This window comes from Sinocyclocheilus rhinocerous, unplaced genomic scaffold (assembly GCF_001515625.1).
Source record: "Sinocyclocheilus rhinocerous isolate Xijiao unplaced genomic scaffold, SAMN03320098_v1.1 scaffold232, whole genome shotgun sequence".
Lineage (NCBI taxonomy): Eukaryota > Metazoa > Chordata > Actinopteri > Cypriniformes > Cyprinidae > Sinocyclocheilus > Sinocyclocheilus rhinocerous.
In genome coordinates this window covers 164,767-187,498 of record NW_015641295.1, presented here as the reverse complement: position 1 = coordinate 187,498, position 22,732 = coordinate 164,767, and the positions used below count along the sequence as shown (strand labels likewise).

General features: G+C 40.1%; 2 protein-coding genes and 1 pseudogene across 2 annotated transcripts in view; 2 read left to right on the top strand and 1 right to left on the bottom strand.

Annotated features, from left to right (window-relative positions):
- LOC107754742 (PHD finger protein 10-like) overlaps positions 1-4,656 on the top strand; it is a 56,688-nt gene extending 52,032 nt beyond the window's left edge. The window contains exon 12 of the mRNA XM_016571310.1: positions 4,493-4,656. Coding sequence (XP_016426796.1) covers positions 4,493-4,656 — 164 coding nt within the window. The remainder of the gene's footprint in view (positions 1-4,492) is intronic.
- Positions 4,343-12,063, bottom strand: LOC107754741 (delta-like protein D). Its single transcript, XM_016571309.1, has 11 exons — positions 12,001-12,063; positions 9,245-9,541; positions 8,799-8,859; positions 8,453-8,710; positions 7,350-7,410; positions 7,117-7,247; positions 6,840-7,009; positions 6,520-6,736; positions 5,622-6,423; positions 5,426-5,531; positions 4,343-4,745 (listed from the first exon to the last, which is right to left on the bottom strand). The coding sequence occupies exons 1-11, from the start codon at positions 12,061-12,063 to the stop codon at positions 4,740-4,742; spliced, it is 2,172 nt and encodes a 723-aa protein (XP_016426795.1). The 3' UTR covers positions 4,343-4,739.
- A 2,636-nt stretch (positions 12,064-14,699) lies between these two features.
- Positions 14,700-22,732, top strand: part of LOC107754740 (constitutive coactivator of peroxisome proliferator-activated receptor gamma-like) — a 15,851-nt pseudogene continuing 7,818 nt past the window's right edge.

The window sequence follows — 22,732 nt, the reverse complement described above, 5'->3', positions numbered from 1 at the left end:
GACTCTTAACTTTTATAAAGAATATCTCTTTGTATTTGAGACTTTAGTCTTTGCAACTTTACAGATCTTCTTTATGCACCAAGAGCTTGTAACACTCCAAAGAGAAAGGAAAAATTGAAATTGCATAATATGACCCCTTTAACACTGTTGCCGCGGGTTGTTTTCCATGTCCGCGGGTTGAAAAACGACCCAAATAACGTGATATTTAGCCCCTGGAATGCGAATTTGACCAGGTGAACCCCGCCAAAACACTTATCCCCAGAAGGCGATTTTTAACGGGGGACCCCCACTCCAAACGCGATTGGGCTAGTTTTGAGTAGCGATTGGGAGGTTTTGTTGTGAAATCCTGGCAACCCTGATATACTGTTTCACTTGGAAATGTATATTTAAATGTACATTTAAAAATCATAATTTGTTTTATAATACTTTTACTCCGTGGATTATTTTGTTTTGAGGTTTTACATGAAGCTGTTGTAGTTTTAAGTCACATTTATCATTCATTTGTTATGAATTACCTTTTATCTTTTGGGTTTTGCCCATCAAGATCCAAATCAAATGAGAAAATAGTCAAAGTGCATTTTGTTTGTAAAATATTTAATTTGCTAGATTATCCAAAAAATATGCATTACCACATGCCTGTTTAATCTTTTTTATTGAATGTATTAAATGCAGTAAAGTGTCATGATAAACATGCTTTTAAAAGCAGTTTTTTTTTAAGTAGGCTACGTGTGCCCACAAAAGCGAAAGCGAATAGGTTTGATAGTAGCGGATGAAAGTTGTCCTCCAGTTCCAGATGTCACACTGGTCCATCTTACTGACATTCTGTGTACCAACAGCAGCTCTTCTTTTTGTTTGCTCTCAATTGTCCTGGATGAAACAGTTTTGTTCCCCCAAACTTCCCTTGCAGGACTCTGAATCGCTTCTCTACCAAAGCAAATGAGATCTAAGGGCCAGGTTGCAAGAGTTGAAAGGGGGCGGCTCTGCATTGTGAGGACTGACAGGTGACCACTACGCCTGAACAAAGGGTGGGTCATCGCTGTGGCCAAATCCCTTTACGGATGCTCGTGTTCCCCTCTCACCGCAATCTGTCAAAATTTAACTTGCCATTGAAGGGATTGGCAGCAGAAAATAGCTTTATATGGACTACGCCAAGCAGAAGTAAGATTGCGCACACAGGCCGATTGCGAGGCATGTCGTACACTACTATCACTCATCGCTTCCCTGAACAAAGATGAAAGACAGCGACTATACGACAGAAAGAGAAGCTATAATCTGTGACGAGATCTACCCGTGAAGTGGAAACACTTAAACAACCAAGCTCAGCTGAAATTCTTTTCTTGTCATGTAAATGTACTTCACCATGAAACAAGAAATAAATGAACAGAGTGAAAAACCAGGATCAACTTCACAAGTTTTCATTGAAAGTCCTCACTGAAAGAAAATTCTGCATGACATGCCACAATCAGAACGTATCATAAACCGATGTGTGGAGTGGGATTTTGGAGATTTCATTGTGGGCGGAGCTATCCGGTGTTTATAGCATCTAGACCTTTACATTTCATCATTAAGATGAGAAACTGTTCATAACAAACTGTAAACAGAAACAATAGTTTGAGGACATACATGCACATATCTCTAAAAGTACACCGACCTGGACAACACTAAGATTTGTATAACAATGGACCTTTTCATAGATTGATGAATGATGAGGCATTTCCAACACTGTAAATCTAACAAAATGTTTGATATGTTCATTTTTGAAAAATGTATGTTTTATAACACTATACTTTGCATTTTATTACCTTGGCATTAAATTTCAGAAAACTAGTAGTTTCACAAATGAGAATGTGCTGAAAATATACTCACTCTCAGGCCAACCAAGATGTAGATGAGTTTGTTCCTTCATCAGAACAGATTTGGAGAAATGTAGCATTACATCACTTGCTCACCAGTGGATGCTCTGCAGTGAATGGGTGCCGTCAGAATGAGAGTCCAAACAGCTGATAAAAACATCACAAGAATCCACACCACTCCAGTCAATCAATTAACATATTTTGTAGTGAAAAGCTATAGGTTTGTAAGAAACAAATTCATCAAGACATTTTCAACTTTAAACAAGTCTACAATCTATCAATCAGTGAAAATATTGTTTAGTCTGAATCAGGTGAGAAATATGCATAGATCAGGCAATGAAAACAGTTCTAAACAAATACTGTGTGGGTGGATTTTGATGTGAGAGGACAACAGGAGATCGACTTTTCACTGGAGGAAGCGTTATTGCGGATTATACATCTTGGATGGCCTGAGGGTGAGTACATTTTCAGAAATGTTTATTTTTAAGTAAACTCTTTTATAGAGAATATCTATATTTGAGACTTTAGTCTTTGCAACTTTACAGGTCATCTTTATGCACCAGCTTGTAACACTCCAAAGAGAAAGGAAAAATTGAAATCGCATCATATGACCCCTTTAACACTGCTGCGGATTGTTTCTAACACAGCGGGAATGACAGCGAATTTGGCTTCTTCCTTTGACGTCTCTGCGTTCTGACCACCATAATCAATCTCTCAATATTGCTTTTTGGAAAGTCATAGCAATGCTATCATTGATTTTTTTTTCTTTTGCCATTGGATCAAGTGAGAAAGCAAAAAATATATTTGTATTTGTTGTAGTTTCCATTGACCACTATAGAAGTTCACCCAACTATGACGACTTCTGCTTCTGAGAACCCTGGAAATATGAAAAGAGTCGCATCTATTGGTCTTTACTGATTAGGACAAACTAATGAGGAACAAATCATGGTATTGTACTGCAGTGATAAACATCAAACTGTATAAAAACGGTTTATGCTAGAGCTTTTACTGCATTTTTACTTGCAACTTGTAATCATATTTAAAACTTTCCACCCTGAGCCTGATGAGAGTATTAAGAATATTCTGATGGTTGCTGTGCTTTTTTGTTTTTAAAAATTAGATTATAGCATAAGTATTTTGCTAATGAATAACACACCAAACACAGTGCTGAAAACACACAACTGAAAAAGATCTGATAGAAGATATTTGCCGCAGGCTACTGAGCAGTGCGTCAGGCCTACACTGAATGAAGAAACAAAAGAGCTGCTTTAGGCCTGTCTCCTGATATTTTCCAACTCAGCGAAATCCTATTGTGCGAGTGAAAAAAGTTAAGTTAAAAGCTTAGCGTGGTATGTGAAAGCAACTGTCCAACAGTTGGGTAATACCAGTGAATGTATCCTCCCTGAACCAAAGACTCGACACGTTCTACAGAGCTCAAGTCACTTCTAACTTTTACTGTTACTGATCTAAAGGAAGTACCTGGCTGATATACCGAACATTTCACAAACACATACATAATTTTGTTGGAATTGAGGTATATGATCTATGAAATAAATATAACAGCACAGTGTTAGTTGGCAGTTGCTAATGTGTCTAAGAGTTGTTCTGTACAAAAATGGTTGGCCGACAATGTGGTCTCTTTTTTAAAAGCATGCCATAATATATGTTCTTATGCTCTGAAATTGCAATTTCTTAAATACTATCTTAGACGAAATGTCAAATCACCAGAAGAATGACTTCATGGCGCTATTCAGTTGTCTGCACCCTTAAAAATCTAGTTTGGCTTGCAGATTGTATTGAATTGTAAAAACGTAAGTATTGTAGGCTATATTTAACTCATATTAGGATGCAAGGCAGTGTTCCTGTTCTCCATTTGCTCTGTGTAAGTCACATAATGAGCACAGCTTTGACATAAAACATTCTGCCAAACAGAAACTTCAACCAAACCATTTGCAAAAAGTGGTTTTGATGTTTTTGTCAAAGAGCTCTTACATCCCCAAAATATCCTGCCATCAAGATCGAGGCAGTAATTTGCAATTATCGGGTGTGTCTTTGTCTCACTTAGTGAGGTAGAAAGGAAAAACATGATACACTTGTCACATAAATCTGGAGATTAATGACTCCTAGATGGCGAACAGTTCAACTCAGTAATATCTGACCCGTTTTGTGATATTTCATACAGGATTTATTTGGAAAAATATTAAGGTGATTTTTTTTTTCATGGGCAACAGTCATAAAAACAATTCCTGTACATTTTGACAGCATGTTTAAATACATTTACATCAGAAAACAGTCACATCGACCCGAAGTGCCTTATTTACAATAGACAAATTTGCAAAATGAAAAAGATTTTAAATTACATCAAACTTCACACACACGAAAAAAGAAACCACAAACACATCGATCACAAATAACACTTAAATAAAAGAAATACAAGTAAAAAAAATAAAATAAAAAATCAGTCACAAACATATTTGATGGCAGTGTTTTTCCTCTTCTGATCTATGTAATGATCAGAGAACTTCCAGATACACACTGCAGTCAGTGCATATGCATACACAGTATCCGATTCAATTGTGTGTTAAATACATTAAAAATACAACCCATCATAGTGCAATGAGGTAAAACCGTCCCTACAGGAAGTGCAGCAGTCCATTTGGCACGTTCCTGGGAAACAAACTTTGAGAGTCCGAGCCAGTATGGCCCAACGTCCTTTCCTGCAGTCACTGTGTTTACTTCAGTTGAGAACCAGCTCATTCTGAATATCACCTTCAACATAAGTTTCACAGCAGCAGTCACATGAAGGAAACCTTCCCTCTGGTTTGAGCAGCATTACTGGAGTAAAACCTCCTGTAGAACGAGACGAGCTACAGCTCCGTTGTGGTGTTACACCTGGAACAAGAAGAAGAATGACATCAATTTAGCGCTCAGAAATCTTGATTCGCAGGCGACTGCAAGCAAAAGGAAGGTTCTCGGCTTACCTCGGTTGCAATAATACATTCATCCTTCTCCTCTGATAAAACAAAGACTGACTGGTACTTTGTGTCTTTGCACAAAGATTCTGTACGTTTCCTTTCTGAAGAATCACTGAAAATGAACAGAAGCAAGTTTAGTACGGTGCAACAACACCCAACGCCCATCGCCCAGTAACGGCAATCCCCACGCAACAATATTTACCTTTTCAAATGATTTCTGTGTTTCTCCTCTGAGTCAGAATCGAGAGCCTCGCATTTTGTTGCTTCGCTCTTCTCAGAGTCCTCTTTTCCCAAGTCCTCCTGCTTCAGCTCATGAACAAGATTGTATTCCACTAGCGAGTAACGAGATTTCAATCCGTTTTTTTCCCCGCCCGCGGCGTCGCTCGGAAAGTCCACTTTCTTGTTGATGTTCTTCACTTGCGTTGATCCGATTACGCTTACGGACAAGTCCTTGTCTCGGCTGCAGTTGTTGGTCAGGTTGTTCATGGTCTCGATTTCACTGTGGCTGTCGATCTGGCTCCTCTGCTGCAGCTTAAGACGGATGTAGACGACCAAGACGGCAGGCGACTGCAAGCAAAAGGAAGGTTCTCGGCTTACCTCGGTTGCAATAATACATTCATCCTTCTCCTCTGATAAAACAAAGACTGACTGGTACTTTGTGTCTTTGCACAAAGATTCTGTACGTTTCCTTTCTGAAGAATCACTGAAAATGAACAGAAGCAAGTTTAGTACGGTGCAACAACACCCAACGCCCATCGCCCAGTAACGGCAATCCCCACGCAACAATATTTACCTTTTCAAATGATTTCTGTGTTTCTCCTCTGAGTCAGAATCGAGAGCCTCGCATTTTGTTGCTTCGCTCTTCTCAGAGTCCTCTTTTCCCAAGTCCTCCTGCTTCAGCTCATGAACAAGATTGTATTCCACTAGCGAGTAACGAGATTTCAATCCGTTTTTTTCCCCGCCCGCGGCGTCGCTCGGAAAGTCCACTTTCTTGTTGATGTTCTTCACTTGCGTTGATCCGATTACGCTTACGGACAAGTCCTTGTCTCGGCTGCAGTTGTTGGTCAGGTTGTTCATGGTCTCGATTTCACTGTGGCTGTCGATCTGGCTCCTCTGCTGCAGCTTAAGACGGATGTAGACGACCAAGACGGCGCCGCCAATCAGGACTAAAAGCACTAATATAATCCCAGCGCAAACCGCCGTCCAAGGAAAGGCGCCATCGTCCTCATCGTAAGAGTACCTTTTGTCGGCACCCTCAACGGCTTGTCCCTGTGGGTTGTCTGGGAGCAAGAACTGACAGTTACGTCCTCCGTAACCCGGGATGCAAGCGCACACATAGCGGCCATCCCTCTCGTGACAAGTGGCACCGTTGTGGCACGGGTTGTGGACGCACTTGTTGACCGCAGAGGTGCAGTTCTTGCCGGTGTATCCAGGCGGGCAGGTGCAGGTGTAGTCGTTGAGTCCGTCTTGGCACGTGCCGCCGTTCTGGCAGGGATAGTTGGCGCACTCCTCGATGTTGTCTTCACAGTGCGTTCCAATGAAACCCTCAGGACACTGACAGAGATATGAGTCCACGAGATCTAGACACTGAGCCCCTGGAGAAGAATAAGTAGGACAAAAGACATGAGACATCTGATTCAAACAACCCACAGTATGCATTTGAGGCGTTAAAATGGGAGCATTCAATGTACCGTTTGAGCAAGGGTTGGAGCTGCAGTGATCAATCTTCTTTTCACAGTTGAACCCAGCGTAGCCCGTCGGGCACTGACAGAAGTATCCTCCTTCGGGGTTGTCAGCGCAGCGTCCACCGTTGAAGCAGGGACCGTCAGCGCAAGTCGTGGCGCTCAGCTCGCAGTTTCTTCCATAAAAACCAGGAGGACACGTGCAGCTGTAGGTGTTTTCAAGATCCTGTGAAATCCAAGGAACGATTTAGAAGAAGTTGAGAACAAAACTCAAGACCAACAATGCATTCACAGAGAATGCAATGATCCATATATCTAGGGAAACTCACAGTGCAACTGCCTCCATTTCTGCACGGGCTGCCAGAGCATTCGTTGACCTCAATCTCACAGCTGTCCCCAGTGAAGCCAGGTCTGCATGAGCAGGTGTAGCTTCCCTGGCCAGTGTTGGTGCAAGTGGCCCCATTCTGGCAGGGTTTGTGATGTGTGCAGTAGTTGAGATCTGCAACACAAAACATGTAGGTTAGTCTCCTGCTGAGTCTAGAGTCAATGGACAACTCTAAACTAACAAATTGATCAACTACTTAGTTTAAGATGTCAAAGGCTCACCTTGGTTACAGAAGAGGCCTCCCCAACCCTCTTGGCAGTTGCACTGCCATGGCTGTTGGCAGGTGCCATGCAAGCAGCCCGGATAGCAGATGCAGTCGTCACAATACTTTCCACTAAATCCCACTCTGCATCTAAAAACACCACAGAGGAACTGTTAGTATGTTGTTAACTTCAATTGCAATGAAAGTATGAGTGTTAAACACGGAGGAACTGAAAATCTTCATTACACTTACTTGCATTCGCCAGGTTTGTCGCAAAATCCATGGTCTTCATCACATCCCGGAAGACAGATTGCTGTAAAAATAAAACATTTGAAATTTTTTATTATAATACCAGTTCCTTTCTGACACCATTATTATTCTAGTAGTCACAGCTGGGTATTTACCAAGCTGCTCACCGGTACTTTGAGGGTAACGGAAAAAAAAATTATTCTCACTACTATTGGAAGGACACTGGTTAACACAGTTGCACTCATACAAAAGCTTCCCAAACAAAAGCCCCTTTTTCCCCTAACTGTGGGTCAGAAGTCCCCTTTTTCACTCTGTTCATCCAACCCCCTCCCCATAACGTCCCAGAGTCGGCGCAGATAAGGGTGGACAGCTGGTGAACATGGTGCCAGTGCAGGACAGCTGCTCTATTGTCTACCGTCACTCTGCAGCTGCCCCCTTCCAACAATACCTCACTGCTCTGAGCCAATCAGCGCCGAGCGCTCTGCCAAGTAACCAATCAGGCGTTACATTTAATCTATGGCACACGTGCCATTATTTGGCCAACGTCCCTCATTTGAAAACGCCTGTTGCAACCATAGCGACAAAGTTTGTTGTTGTTGTTTTTCTCGCGAAATACCGAAACATGCGCGCTAACAACTTTCAAATACAGACAAAAATAATGCTAAATGTGACCACAAAACCAGTCAAAAGGGTCAATTGAGATGTATACATCATCTGAAAGCTGAATAAATAAGCTTTCCATTGATGTATGGTTTGTTAGGACAGGACAATATTTGGCCGAGATACAACTATTTGAAAATCTGGAATCTGAGGGTGCAAAAAAAAATCACAATATTGAGAAAATCGCCTTTAAAGTTGTCCAAATTAAGTTCTTAGCAATGCATATTACTAATCAAAAATTACGTTTTGATATATTTACGGTAGGAAGTGTATTTAAATATCTTCATGGAACACGATCTTTACTTAATATCCTAATGATTTTTGGCATAAAATAAAAATTGATCATTTTGACCCATACTATGTATTGTTGGCTATTGATACAAATATCCCCGTGCAACTTTTGACTGGTTTTGTGCTCCAGGGTCACAAATATCCTTTATACTCACGTTCTGTGCAGTACTGTCCTTTCCATCCGGAGTTGCAGATAATTTCTCCGCGCTCTCTGCAGGTGAAGTGGCCGAAAGTGTCGTCGCGGGGGCGGCAGAAGACCGAGCAGCCCTCGCCGTAGTAATGCTCATCACAAACGAATCTGTAGGAGTACTTCAGCTCCGTCCTCCCACCAACCTGTAGATCCTGGGACCATTCCTCGCCCACTGTTAGGTGCCTCTGGGTGGTCATACGACTGATCAGACGCTCTGGGTTTTCTGTGGACGTTTTAATTTCAGCGTTATCTCATTGCTGCACAATGATTGCTTAAAACGTTCTTTCCAATTAAATGCATCTTCTCCTTACCTGTGGACAGATCATCGTTGGAATCGGTGTGCAACGCTTCGATAATCAGCGAAAACGTTCCCTGAAACATAAAAAAAGGAAAATCGGCAAAATTAGAGCAGAAGCGCATTCCTCCACACCTCCCCGCTGGTTTACATATAACGGAAGATGTGAATGGCTTGAGGTGTGATCGCACTGGGGATTCAAGCCTCATTTCTCCGATTTCACACTTACTTATTGCAGTAAAATGAAAGGTTTCGGAATTTCACACTGAGCTGACAATTATATTCCAACCCAGGGGATGTGACTTTTCCCACATCTCCAACACCACTAAATACCCACATCCTGAGTCCTTATGCGTCATTATTGTGGATTTTTATATGTTAAATATGCGATAAACCACGTTGCATTTTCAAGATATAAAGTATAATGTAAAAAAAGAAGAAGAAGTAACACTAGCTACTCACCGGCCATGTGAATCCAAATGAGAACTGGATGGGGTTGGTAAAAGAGATGTCAGGAAAGCTCTCAGGAACTTGGAAGGAGTTTGATCCGAGCACCGGGGTAACTGCGCCACCGTAGGTGCATGGAGGATCTGGAGATACATTGGCTTGGTAATGTTTCAGGCAAATCCTAAAAAAGGTTTTGCATTCGCATTGCTGAGCCTCTGACGCGGATCCTTTACAGCAGTTTGCGTTGCCTGTCACCCCTTTCTTGTTCAGAAACTCCTGCAACTTTAACTCGAAAACCCCAGAACAAAACCCCTGGAAAGAAATTGAAATCGGATTAATTAGGCTACTACAAGTTGCCATCATGCTGCAGACATCTATTGGGAGATCATTGCTCACGTACTGTAAAACAGATGCTGATTTTAATTACCTGGCTTATCATGACCCAAAGCAAAACTGCTATCATAAGTCGTCCCATGGCGGAGAGGTTCTGAACTATGTTGTTAAGCTTCCACGGGCCGGGCTATTGTATGAGACCGTGTCTCAATGAATCATTGAGACTCGAAGTTCTCCACTCAGTGGGAGGCAGCTCTGGTTGATGCTCTGTTGTTTTCACTTTATCTGCTCATGCAAGCCCATCAAAGAAGAAGAAAAAAAATCAAGCAATTAAATCCCAAATACGAATATAAAGAGGAAACCCCGATGCGCAAAAGGGGGACGAACAGGAAATTCCCTCAGAAGACGATTACTCCAAGTTGTCAAAAGTTTGCGGTCCACTTCAAGACAGCTTAGGAAGCCGAAAAAATGCAGCAAACCCAGGAGCAGGGTTATGTTCTTATTGTCCGTTTATACAAATGGCGTGGAGATGATACTAACTTTCCTCCCGTACTCTTGTTTCCGTGTGAGAGACTGACTGGATTGTGCGTGTTTAATGTCCCAGTCCTCCTGCAGCCAGTTATATACAGGCAGCGCCTGCTAGGGTAATGAGATGCAAATGAGCTACTCCCCAATCTGGCTCTGGTTGTCACAAAGGGACACTTTTCAATCTACACCACCCCCAACCCTCCAAGAAAGAAAAAAATCGGCAAATGGTCACTGAGCTGTAAAATGTGCAACTCTTTGCCACTGGGAGAGAGTGGGAGAGAGAGAGAAAAAAAAATCTAATTTACATACAGGAAAATAAGCAACCTTGAGAATCCTGTACATCCCACTCTGACATTAAACCAAATTACTTTACACATTGCAGGAATGTCGTGTTCCTGATAACGGGACAAAAGTACCAGCGGGGTTTGTGGTTTTCTGAGCTGTTCTGTGCAACATGACTACACATTGTAAACTGTGCATTTGTGTTTACATCTGAGGGGTTTTAGTATTAATTTATTTTGACTAAATTAGTAAGTTAAAAGTCATTCTATAAAATTAATGCAAACATATTTGCGCTTTTAAAAGGTTGATCACTGTAAAATGTGCTAATAATAACACATGAAATGTTGTAAACACGAAGTAGATGCAAAGTAGAATGACAAACAGTCATTTTCAATCACAATTTTTACCCAGTTAAATTAGTTATAATATCTTTAAATTAAAGAAATAATGTCTCCTTCTAAAACATTTTACAGTAAAGTTACTGTAAAATAATCATATTTATTATATTACAGTTAACCAATTTTACCGTGGCATTTTACTACCGTTCATGATGTTCTAACAGTTTTAAAAGTGAGAACTGTAAGTCGAAGCAGTTCAAATATGCTGGCGCCTCACATAATTAGGTCATGTAAAGTGAGCATGCATATTCTTTGGGTTTTTAACAACACCTCTTTTCAGTGGTTTGAGTTTTGGTGACTGTAAGTTCTCTAAGCTGGATTGTAAACGCTGAACTGGTGTGTGTCGTTCGCGTGGCTGTCATTAAGGCACTTTGTTATTGTGTAAGGGGAGAATAAGTTTTTTTTTTTTTCTGTGCGCTCTCAGCTGTATGGTAATTCCCACAGCACCTGCTCCCCTCACAATGTCGCGGGGAGAAAGAGCTCCCCTCTCTACATGTCATCCCTGACAAAAGTACCTAGCAGCTTCTGTTGTTTTGGTGTTTTATCAATTATTTTGCGTTTAATTTGACGAGGAAGTTTCCGATGTGTTCTTTTAATCGTTCATATTGTTAAATGAATCAAGCTCTCGCTCTTTTCGCCCCGTCTTGCGAGCGTTTGTTTGTGTGAATGTGCAGGGTGGTCTTCATTAGTGCGTTAATTAAAAGCGCTCCAGAGGAATGCGACAATCGTGCATCAAAGTGACACCGTTACGCGCAATCGGTTTTGGCACTTGATGAAAATCGTTTAGAAAGCTATTCAATCTTAGTTTAAGTGTTCATTAATACAATTTTTTTTATCCAATGCGTTTCCTGAGCAAAAACACGGATTTGCAATGCGATGCGATGCGACAGGTGTCATAGCAACACACTCCGGAGTTAGTTATTGAACCGCTGGCCGTAAATAAGAGCGGAACCGTGTCGCCCAGCTATCATCACACTTTCATCCACAGTTCTTTGGCCTGACGTTGCACACATTTCCCGATTACCCCAGGAAAGCATCACTGAAAAGCACGTTGAAAACCCTCAGATTTATGCCCACTTCGCTTATTCTTTTCAAGCATAATTTATGCCACGCGATTCTGTCCTGGTTAAATCAAGCAGAAAGCTCCTTTCTCGCATTCCTCCTCTTTTTCTGAAGGTGGACTATGGGGAGACTGTTTAACTTAAGTGTTTCTATAGGGGGCTGTTGTACTTTAACTCCTGCCCACCAGTAGCTGCGACGAACAAAGCCGGGACTCGAGGTCTGACTCTTCATCTTTCTTTGCGCTTTAATTTTCATTGATTCTGAATACAAGGGGAGCCCTCGGGGACTCTCTATGAAGACGCGGACAGCCCCCCAAGCCAACCATCTGCTCCCAACCAAATGGCGTTTTTTCACATCGCAACTGCATTTCTCCACTGCCTCTCTGGGCAGCGCGCAGCCGCGCACACACAGGCTTCTCCAAATGAGACTGGAAGCATGCGCGCATGAATGCCGCTGCTGGGCCATATGGTTAGGGAAGCTGCAGTAAGTGGCCGTGGGAACACGGGCAGTAACGACCGCAGTAACGGCTTGTGGGAGAGTGTCTGCCAATCGATCGGTCAAATTAAGTGGAGCGCGAATGTTTCTCAATGAGATAAACGCGCATTCCTATATAGGCTACGCAACAGGAGACGCGGAGGCGATCAAAGTGTTGTGGCATCGTGCATGCGAATACGTTTAAAGCTTATGTTGTGCTCGGGAAAAGGACAACACACTATAGTAAGAGTAGGTTCCCCATCATGACGCAGCAAGGACTTGCACTGATTAAAATAACAAAGGATGTGTCGCGTGGCTCGGGTGGCGCACTCATTATGGAAAAAAGCAGCAAAAGCAAGAAGAAACAATAAAACGTACTGCGAAATAGATGCATCCGGATCTAGGAAGTTACTTAAGTTTAATCAAAACTGGTTTGCCATCGACTATATTAATGCACACGAGCTGTTGTTCTGATTAAGAGTCATGATAGAGTTTCGAGTATATATGCTACTAGAGCGTGTGTGTGTGTGTGTGTGTGTGAGAGAGAGAGGGAGAGAGAGAGAGAGAGAGAGAGAAAGAGAGCAGGAGGGGTGAGTGAATTCTTCAACAGGCTTGAGGACTGTCGCGTGCCATCGTCCTTTAGGGAACATCTGCCCCTTTCCCTGGGGTGGTTTTGTTTATGTGAGAAACTTTGGTTCAAAGAGGAAGAAAAATCAATACTTGACCCAAAACTAAGCTACACTGGAATCCGGCGTCTGCCAAATGTGACAACACATCTGTTATTTCTTTAAATGTATTTTCTTATATTATGAATCTCGAGCTGTGTGTATCAAAGAAGACAATTTGATTAATTTAGCCTTTTTTCCCTATCAGTTTGTGAAACTACAAACAGGGATTGACCTATGCTAACATATCTGCAGTCTTATAAATTTGAAATCCTTATTCTTAATTTTGCATCGTGTCAATTCAATCGTGACTCGTGTTTTTAAACTGCATAAAGTAACACTACGTTGTGTTGGTTTTATATAATTGCATTTTGCTAAATAGAAAAAAACAGCCTACAATATACAGGGAGCTATAAAGTGCATAATGATAAAACATTACTTAATAAACAGATTAATTTAAAACACCATGAATGTATTTCTTTATTTACTAACACAGTTCTCATATTTAAATTAAATACATTACTTATATAATATATTTTATTTTTATTATTATTCTTTTTTTCAGATTTGTTATCGACTAGAGTATTTAATAAATCCTAAATTATTTCAGTTGTGGTCTTCGTTTTCATTTACAATCACTAGAAAGGAATACGCTGATTGGCTGCTGAGATTGTCGCGCCGGAACAGGAAGTGAGCGCAACATTGTAAACACTAGCGGTTTCTGCTACTGTAGCAGCCATGCAGCATTGAGCGAGAGAGCGCCAAATGCTCACAAAGTCGAGTATTCTTGTTAAACTATGTGTGCATTTCACCAAATAGCGAGTCAGTTTTTAATTATTTACAGCTTAAACTGTTTGCATTTTAATGAATGTTAAAAGATGGATATAGCAGGAACATTTAAATGTCTTATATATATATATATATATATATATATATATATTGGCAAATCTAGCATTACCTTAAATGAGTGAATGGTTAGACATTACAGGATGGTTTCAAACCATTTTTGTATAGTCTAAATTGTGTCTGACCAAAAAGTGTTAAAGTGATAAATGAAGCATATCATAAGTAAAAAAGTCAAATGCATGCATTCATTCATAAATGACAGTGAGAAGTAAACAGTGATTCTGCAGGTCTTAAAAATGTCTTAATTCGCCATTCCACAATATAATGCCTTCAAAAGGCTTTAAATCGGAGCAGAAAATCTTCAATTCAAAATCAGGGCATTAAATGTTGCATGCGCTGCAAAAAAAAATTAGCACCTTCCTCAGTATTTTTGTTATCTAAACATCCTTAAATCAAAATACATTTACAACTCAAAGAAAACATCTTGGAGCGCTACTTGCTGAAAGGACCTCCGTTTAATTTCAAAAATACATTTACTTCAGACAAAAAATGACCATATGAAGCCTTGTTATCTGAGAAACTGAACAAAATTAAGTGAGTTGGGGGCGTGGCAGAGTCTTAACTTTGATAAAGAATATCTCTTTGGTTTTGAGACTTTAGTCTTTGCAACTTCGGGGATCTTATCTATGCACAATCAGCTTGTAACACTCCAAAGAGAAAGCAAAACTTGAAATCGCATCATATGACCCCTTTAAGACAAGCACAAATATCTGTCAATGCGGTATGAAAATTACTTTTCCGTGTAAGTAATATTTCCATATACTAGTGTTTGTGAGCAGAACTAAGCTTTTTTTTCTTTTTCTTTTCGTAAAATAAAGGTAAATGAGATCTGTTGGAAGTTGTAACAGTGCTTTGGCGTCATTTCGAAAGAAACACAGGCAAGTTCAGGGAGACGAGGTCTACGCTGTTGCAGACTTCATTAACATTCATCATCCCAGCACTGGGGCAACATTTGGTCTTTCCTCACTGTCGTTAGTTAAAGAAGACAAAGAAGCTTTAGAAAAAGGCATACGCATATATATATATACTTCCAGGCCAAACATCCCCTTGGTTAGAAAGCAGCCGTCTCGTTCCTGAGTCTGTGTGTTTGATGGGCAAGTATGCACCGGGTGACATATTACAGGTAAAAAGAAAAATGCACAGTGGGGTCCAAACGTTTGAGGACCCATTGGAAATATGGGATTTAAAATCTAATTTAAACATGCAATTAAACAAAGTTTTATCATTTTGAATTGCATGGTATGAATTAAATACATAACATTTAGAACTTTTCGTGCTGGTAATATAATTTGTCTTCTATGATAGAAAATGCAGAAAAATAAACACTTTAACTTTTGGACCCTACTACTGTATTTAACAAAAGCAACAGGCCCACCAGAAGTAACATGGCTTTGTTTGTTCTCTTACTAAGTGTTTCCATGTTTCAGGCAGCGCTAGAAAAGCACACACGGGCAGAGTGTTTCCTGCTCTATAATGTGTTATATGATGGAGTCGTGGAGTGCAGTAACACGTTGGAAGATGAGGATGAGGTGGAGTTACCCCCGCAGGCCGTCTTATATCTGCCTGTCCGAGAACTAATCTACGGCCTTTTACTGCCAGTGCAGCCAGGTGCGTTTCGTTTCTGTATTTACTTAGAATTTATGGAAAATATATTGTTTTATTATGCTTTTCTGTTATGTTGTAACTTGTATGCAACTGTGAGGAAGCCAACTAGAGCATTTTCAATAACATCATTGGTCAGGGTCGGCGCCAGAGCGCACAAAGTGAGGGGGCAGGCACAATTTATTGGGGGGCCGCACTTTTTTGGCGTGGAGCTGCTTTGTATTTTTTGTGGAAACCAGCATACATTTCAAACTTTTCAAAAGATTGCATGCGGTCGGAGATTCCCGTGTTTACAGCTCCGTAAAATAACCTACTGGAAGCTCTGTAGTTTTGCTGTATAGGCCTATAGATAAAAACATAAAAATTACAAACACACAATAACATTTTAAGTTACTTACAAAAGTGCAAAGTGTTAGCAGTTTGAAAATTCAAGAATAATAGCAAAGTTAATAAGAATTCTTTCTAAATGCAGCACCGTTCTTATTTCGCTCTGCATAACCTGAACGAAAAAATATTGTTTGCTAAGAACGAATCTGTTTTAATCTGTGTATTTAACAGCCTGGGAGACCTTCCCAGGGCAGTACCTTGCCTCACCGACTAAAATCAGGGCGCCCACTACGGAGACGGCACCAGAGGTGAGGGGGCACAGTGACCGAGGTGGACGGGCCGGGCCCCCTCAGGCCCCCCCGTGGCGCCGACGCTGTCATTGGTACCATCATAATTGTCGATTTCTCCAGTATGAACCAAGTAGTCTGCAAAAAACCATTACAAATAGTTCCCAGCAATGTTTGTTGTTGTTGTTAACTAAAATTGTTAATCGAAATCTAAATCGAAAGCTAAAATAAAATATTAGATGAAAGTTTTGTTGTTGTTTTTTTGGTAGGATTTTCATGGAAATTAGAAATCCAACTGAAATAAAATATGTTTAAGTTGAAATACTACAATTACTTAAACTTAAAAAAGAAAAGTTAATTTAATAATACTAAAAAAGGCAAATAACACAATTTAAAAAAACGTAAACTAAAATTTAAATAAAAAATGAAAATTTAAAAATAAAAGCTAATTCAAAATATTAATAAATACTATCATGGCATACAGTATGCAATTCTAAAATAACACTGATTCACGCGGTCAAGGAAAAATCTGAGGAAATATATTATAAAACTTTGTTTTCTGAGCTTGACATAATGAGTAAAATCTTTAGAAGTCATGGAAATTTCCATGTTCAATAAAAATGATGTTCGACTACTAAATATTTCATTGGCTAGAAATTTCTTAAGAATTATAAAAAAATTTTTATAATTTTTTATTGGTCAAAAGATGTAGTTAAGTGAAGTGTGATAAGTGTGATGTATTTTTGTCAAGTGCATTTTTGAAGAAATCTAGGCTGCAAGACTGAAGATTTTATAAAGTGATCTTTGGATAAAATTATTATTTTAATTTAAATATTATTTGTATTTATCCTTAGTATAGGCATTCTGTAGAGGTATAGAAATATAGGTTGTCCTCTTACTGTGCTGTTAACGAAAAATAAATCTCCATTGCTCTGTAGTATTCTGGGAATTGTCTTGTTTCTGTCCAATGTTTGTGGTGTGGGCAAATGTGTGGTGAACGTGCTGTTGAAAAGAAGGGCCGGACCGAAGGGTACAAAACATATCAGATTTCAAACAGTCGACACTACACTGTAATTTTGGAAAGACTCTGTCAGTCAAATTATTTCATAACATACAAGCCTATTGCACAAATGCCCTTTCTGTGCCGCTTTTAAGGTTTTTTTTTGCATTGTTGCTCTCAGTTTATATTAACTTCTCTCTGTTTTCTAGATTGTTCTGGTCAGACTGTGTCAGTCAAAGAATGGTTCGTCTTTCCAGGAAATCCACTTAAGGAGCCAACCAGAGTCACTCCAAAACCCCTTAATAATCTAAGTATGTAATTGAGAAGTTGTGTTCCACATATTTGCTCGTCGTAATGAAGCACCTCACTTGGAGTTTCTCATGTGCTAAGTGTATAATGCCTAGTGTTTTTAGCATCTGTTTTTATTTTAAAAGTGATGTAGTGTAATGCAGCCTTAAATAATCCTCTGATAATCTCAAGAAATCTATGTTCTGTTGTTAGTGTACATAATTCTCTTCGTTTGCTCTTTTGTATTTCCTTGAATCAGTGATTGCATGACACAGATGCTTTGTGATAAAAAGAAAAAGGTCACATGGTTTGATCAGTGCATTTTGCTGCATTGCATATTTCATCACTGCATTACAGAGCATCCAATACGAGAATATTAGGGGATTTTGAAATATATTTCTGAGCCTGCAAAAGACAGAGAAGTGAATATAAAGTTATTCACAGCTAATATTTCATTAGCTAGATTTGGGAGTGCAATCTCCATAAATGATTTTAAACCATTATTTAGTAACCACAAATTATTGTAAAAATCATAGCCTTTTATTATAACTGTTCAGTTATCCAATCTTTAAAGAGATATAGTTCACCCAAAAATGAAAGTTCACTCTTAATTTTTTTTCACCCTCAGGCCATTGAGGGGTAGGTGATTTTTTCTTCTGAACAGTAAGGAAGATTATTTTTTTAGTGAAACCGTGCTCCTTGGTGATTCATAAAATGCAAGTCAGCGGCTAAAAAAAAAATGATCAAGGAACACAAAATTAATACCCATGTCTCCTGATGATATATTGATGTCTTAAAGGGGTCATATGACGTTGCTAAAAAGAACATTATGTTGTGTATTTGGTGTAATGCAATGTGGAGATGCGAAACGTTTGGTCTGTGCAAGAAACTGAACATTATTTACAACATTGTAATTCATAGCCTCAGACAATGGGGAAATCTGATTCTTTTCCGTGAACTGGTACTTTTGGACAGTTCATTTCAATGAACTGGTTCAATTATCATGAAACGTGGATGTTTTCCATGTCTAAAGCATATAACGTGCATACATTTGTCTTTCTAAGCTCACCTTAGAATGAGAAACCAAAAAAAATATTATTTTCACCCCTTCATTCAAGTGATTTAAGTGGTTCAACTAGTTCACCAAAAAGAACCGGTTCAAAATAATGATTCGTTCGTGAAGCGCACATCACTCCGGACTGTTTGTCTGAGGCTCTGGATTACAGGTAATAATGTTGTAAATGATGTCCAGTTTCTTGCACAGACTGATCGTTTCGCTTCACAGCACCTCAATAAATCATCAGGAGCCATGGGTATTAATTTTATGTTCCTTGATAAAAAACTGGTAGCCACTGACTTGCATTTTATGAATCACAAAGGACCACGTTTTCAGCGAAAAATCTTCTTTACTGTTCTACTGAAGAAAAAGTCTCCTACATCTTGGATGGCCTGAGGGTGGGTAAATCAACAGCAAATTTTCATTTTTGAGTGAACTATCCCTTTAATTTACTCTCAGACAAGTTGAACTTGTGTTTTTCGTTGATCAAGGGCCCCCTGATCTGATGGCTCTGTGGTTTAGGACGGACCCAGAGGTGAAAGCAGTCCAAACATCAGCACTCCTGGATATCTTTGACCTGTTTGAGTTTACTGAAGAGCTGAAGCGCTTTGATTGCTGTGATTTGTCTTGTAACCTACATCGCCATTCAGGTGTGTTAACTTTGCATCGTTGATGCCACGGACCACTGAGGTTTTCGCTTGAATGTAAACAAATGGCTTTGTTCAGGTCCATTCGAGCACCACGTATGCTCTGTTAGCCTTTATTTATTAATGATGTGGCCTCATTGCATGTCAAAAGAGTTTCAGCGGTGTCTCTTCAACACTGTTTATAGTGTGTAGTCCTTATCAGACAACTCGCATACCCTTGCATTGTGTACAGATGTGTGTGTGTGGTGACACTTGATGCTTGTTGTGTATACATGAGTGTGATTTTCACAGCTTGCATGTAGAATAAAAACACCGTTTGCTCCTGGATCTAGGCGAGACAGCTTTCCCTGGAAGACGTAGATGCATATCTAAGCCAAGCTGTTTGTGTCAGACTCAAACCCTTCGGAGAAATGCAACAGCTCAGGGTGAGTCATTTGCGCCGCCTCGGCCTTTCTGAAAGTATTGTTTGGACACTCGCATGCTCACCCGTTTTAACTGGGCTTGGTTTGGAGTCTTCTAGAAAACAACTGTGGTAATGTGTGTTATTTTGTAACATACCTAAAAAAGACAGGCCGTTTTTGCAGTTGGTTCGATTGCTAGGTCCAAACCTGAGTTTGACTCCACCCTATTGTCATGCACTCACGTTTTTCTATTTACATGACATTTATTAGTTTAGCGGACACTTTTGTCCAAAGCGCCTTAGAAATGAGGAATACAACACAAAGGGTTACGATAAGCTGTTCTACCGCAGACATGATTCGTCATCAGGGCGTTCCGTTACATTATTGCAGGCCGAGAAAGAATAGAAGGCGTTATTATTGTAATATTATGCGCTTTGTACTGTAATGTCTTCTCACCGGTGAGGGAGACATGTGGTAATCTGACAGCGTTGCGTTCAATCCTCCACCAACGGCGTCTCTCATTGTGACGCTGGTTAGCCTCTGGTTTGCCTGAGCACGTTCATGTGTTTTGGAGGAGGCGTGGCTTTGGAGAGTGATTTGCAGGGAGGGTGGGACCTTATGCTTTCAAAGCTAGCCTCTCCGAAATTGTCTACCCTACCTTTAAGGAGGCAGTGAAGGCCAGTCATATTTACTGTTGTTCAGCAAATTATCGAAATCGGAATAGGAATCAGCGTGTTTGGGAATTTAACGCCACGCCAGGCTGAAATTTGACATTGACCAACAGAAACCTGACTTCTTTTGTGAGCTGGGCTTCATTCTTCACTCACCTTTGACTATGAATGTTTCTGGCCTGTGATATTTTATCAAATTGACTTCACCTTGTCATGAGAAGTGCTAACAATAGACCTTAGTCAGGGTAGCTCCATTTTTTACTTTTGACTGGAATGAAAATAAGGTTGTGAGGGATAGAAATACTGTGCATTCAGTGGATTGTACTGTTGTTTAACAACATGCCAATTGTTCAGTTGATGAAACATCTTTGTGGGAAAAAATAAAAATAAAAAATGCTAGATGAAAACGCCAATTCCGGTTTTGAAAGTTATGAGATTAAATCAGTAAAGAAATAAATAAAAGCCAATGTCAGCAGAAGAAAGCTAAGTGCTCATGGAAGAGATGTGTTTTTAGGCGTTTCTTGAAAATGGATTCGGCTGTTCCGGTAGGATTGGGAAATCATTCCAGCAGTAAGGAACAGTGAATGTAGTCGTTCACCTGAAAATGATAATTATTTATTATTTATTTGTTTCCTATTTATGAAATTAACATTATATGCCATTAAGTTTCATTGTATGGACAAAAAAAAACAATTTTGGAACACTTCTTTTATGTTCTATAGAAGAAAGTCTGTCATACAGGTTGAGAACAACATAAGGGTTTCAACATTAAACCATGGTTTTATGTGAATGTTCAAGTGTTGTTGACCATTTAGATCATATTAGCTACGACTTAACAGGATAGTTCACCCAAAAATGAAAAATATGTCATCATTTACTCACCCTCATGCCGTTCCAAACCTGTATGACTTTAGAATAAATAAATAAATGTAGAATATTAAAAGACCATGCAACCAAAACTTAGAAGACCCAAAAGGCATGCACGGGCTTCTGTGTTGATGTGCTCCATGTATGTATGTATGTATGTTTATATGTGAATAAAAGAAAAATATTAATAATAGTAATAAAAAATTTAATATGTTCATCAAATATAACAATCATATCTCTTCAAAAGGTCATTATGACCCTTTTTGGATCTTCTAAGATTTGATGGAATAGACTTTAAGTGTAGGAACAAAACATGAGGGCAAGTAAATGATGACACAAAAACTAAATTTTTGGGTAAACTATCCATTTAAAATAGCTACAGTAGATGACAAACACTGTAATTCACGTCAAATCGGCACAACAACATGGAGATGCAACAAATCGAGGCCTTTTACTTGAGAGATGCATCAGATTCTTTTGCTAGTACGGTATTTGGAGAAATTGGGTAAAGAGACTGGAGGGATAATTTCTGGTTGCTTTGCGACATTCCTCTCAAAAACTACTCTAATTGTGGTCTGAACCTGAGAGCGATGCTCTGGTGACGGGCTCCGCGTCGTCCCTGCCGGCGACCACAGGGCTATTTCAGCTCCCACCCTAATTTAAGCCTCCTATGCGTGCTATTTCAGACACGGCCGCCAAGGGCGGCCTGTGGTTTCGCAGTGCTTGGATTGAGAGCCCTCCCCACAGCACAGATAATGGATGATAGAGGGACAAATTAGAGCCTCTTGGGAGATATCCAGCAAGCCGCCTCCTAATTTACATATCCTCCTGTGTCTACGGCCATCCTTTTTGCGTCTGGTGTGAATCCCTCCAGTCTGTTGTTTTCAGATGCTGATGCATATCTCGCTCTTGACTGGTGAAACGCCAAGCTGTTGACAATACAAATCAACTATTAAGTTGTATTTATATTTTTACAGATTATATGTTTATTTACTTTTGCAAATGTGGTCCGAGCAAAGAATTTCAATCTCTCAGGTAGACAATGACTGACTCTATATCTTTTATGCTTTGTAATGGCTGTTTATTATGCACTTGACCGCAGTATTTATTTATATGTGATTCCATGTGTTTACATTTTGGCTCAAGTGAAGTGATATGGCTGGGTTTATGTTGTGCACAGTATGTTGGGGTGATGAGTGATAGCGCTGAGGGTTTGTGTGTTTAGAGGGCGCGCACGGCAACAGGTGTTGGGTTGCTCGCTGACCCAGAGACGCGTGTGTGCTCAAGGCGTGGTGGCGACAGCCTGCCGCTGGCCAGATGAAAGTGTGTAAAGCTCTCCTGCCTCCCATGTGCCATGGGGTGGCTGGAGCACCTGTTACACGCGCCATTGTTGTCTCCCATCGGGAGTTACACTGTCACATCTGCCTGAAATGTGAAAAGGGATGGGGTGGGATGGGGGGTATTAGGAGGCTGTAAGAGCCAGACAGATGGCAGGAGAGTCTCCAGGGGCTGCCTGATTACTCCCCTCTAATCTGCTTCCCCCTGTGTTGCTTTGTCATAGTAAGGGAATGTAAATGCAAGCTAAGTATGCCACTACACAGCATCTGTAAGGGATGAATTTAACAATTCCAGTTCAAACATTCGAGCATTCTTTTAGTAATTTTGAGGAACAACCTATATATGTGTGAATATATATATGTATATATGT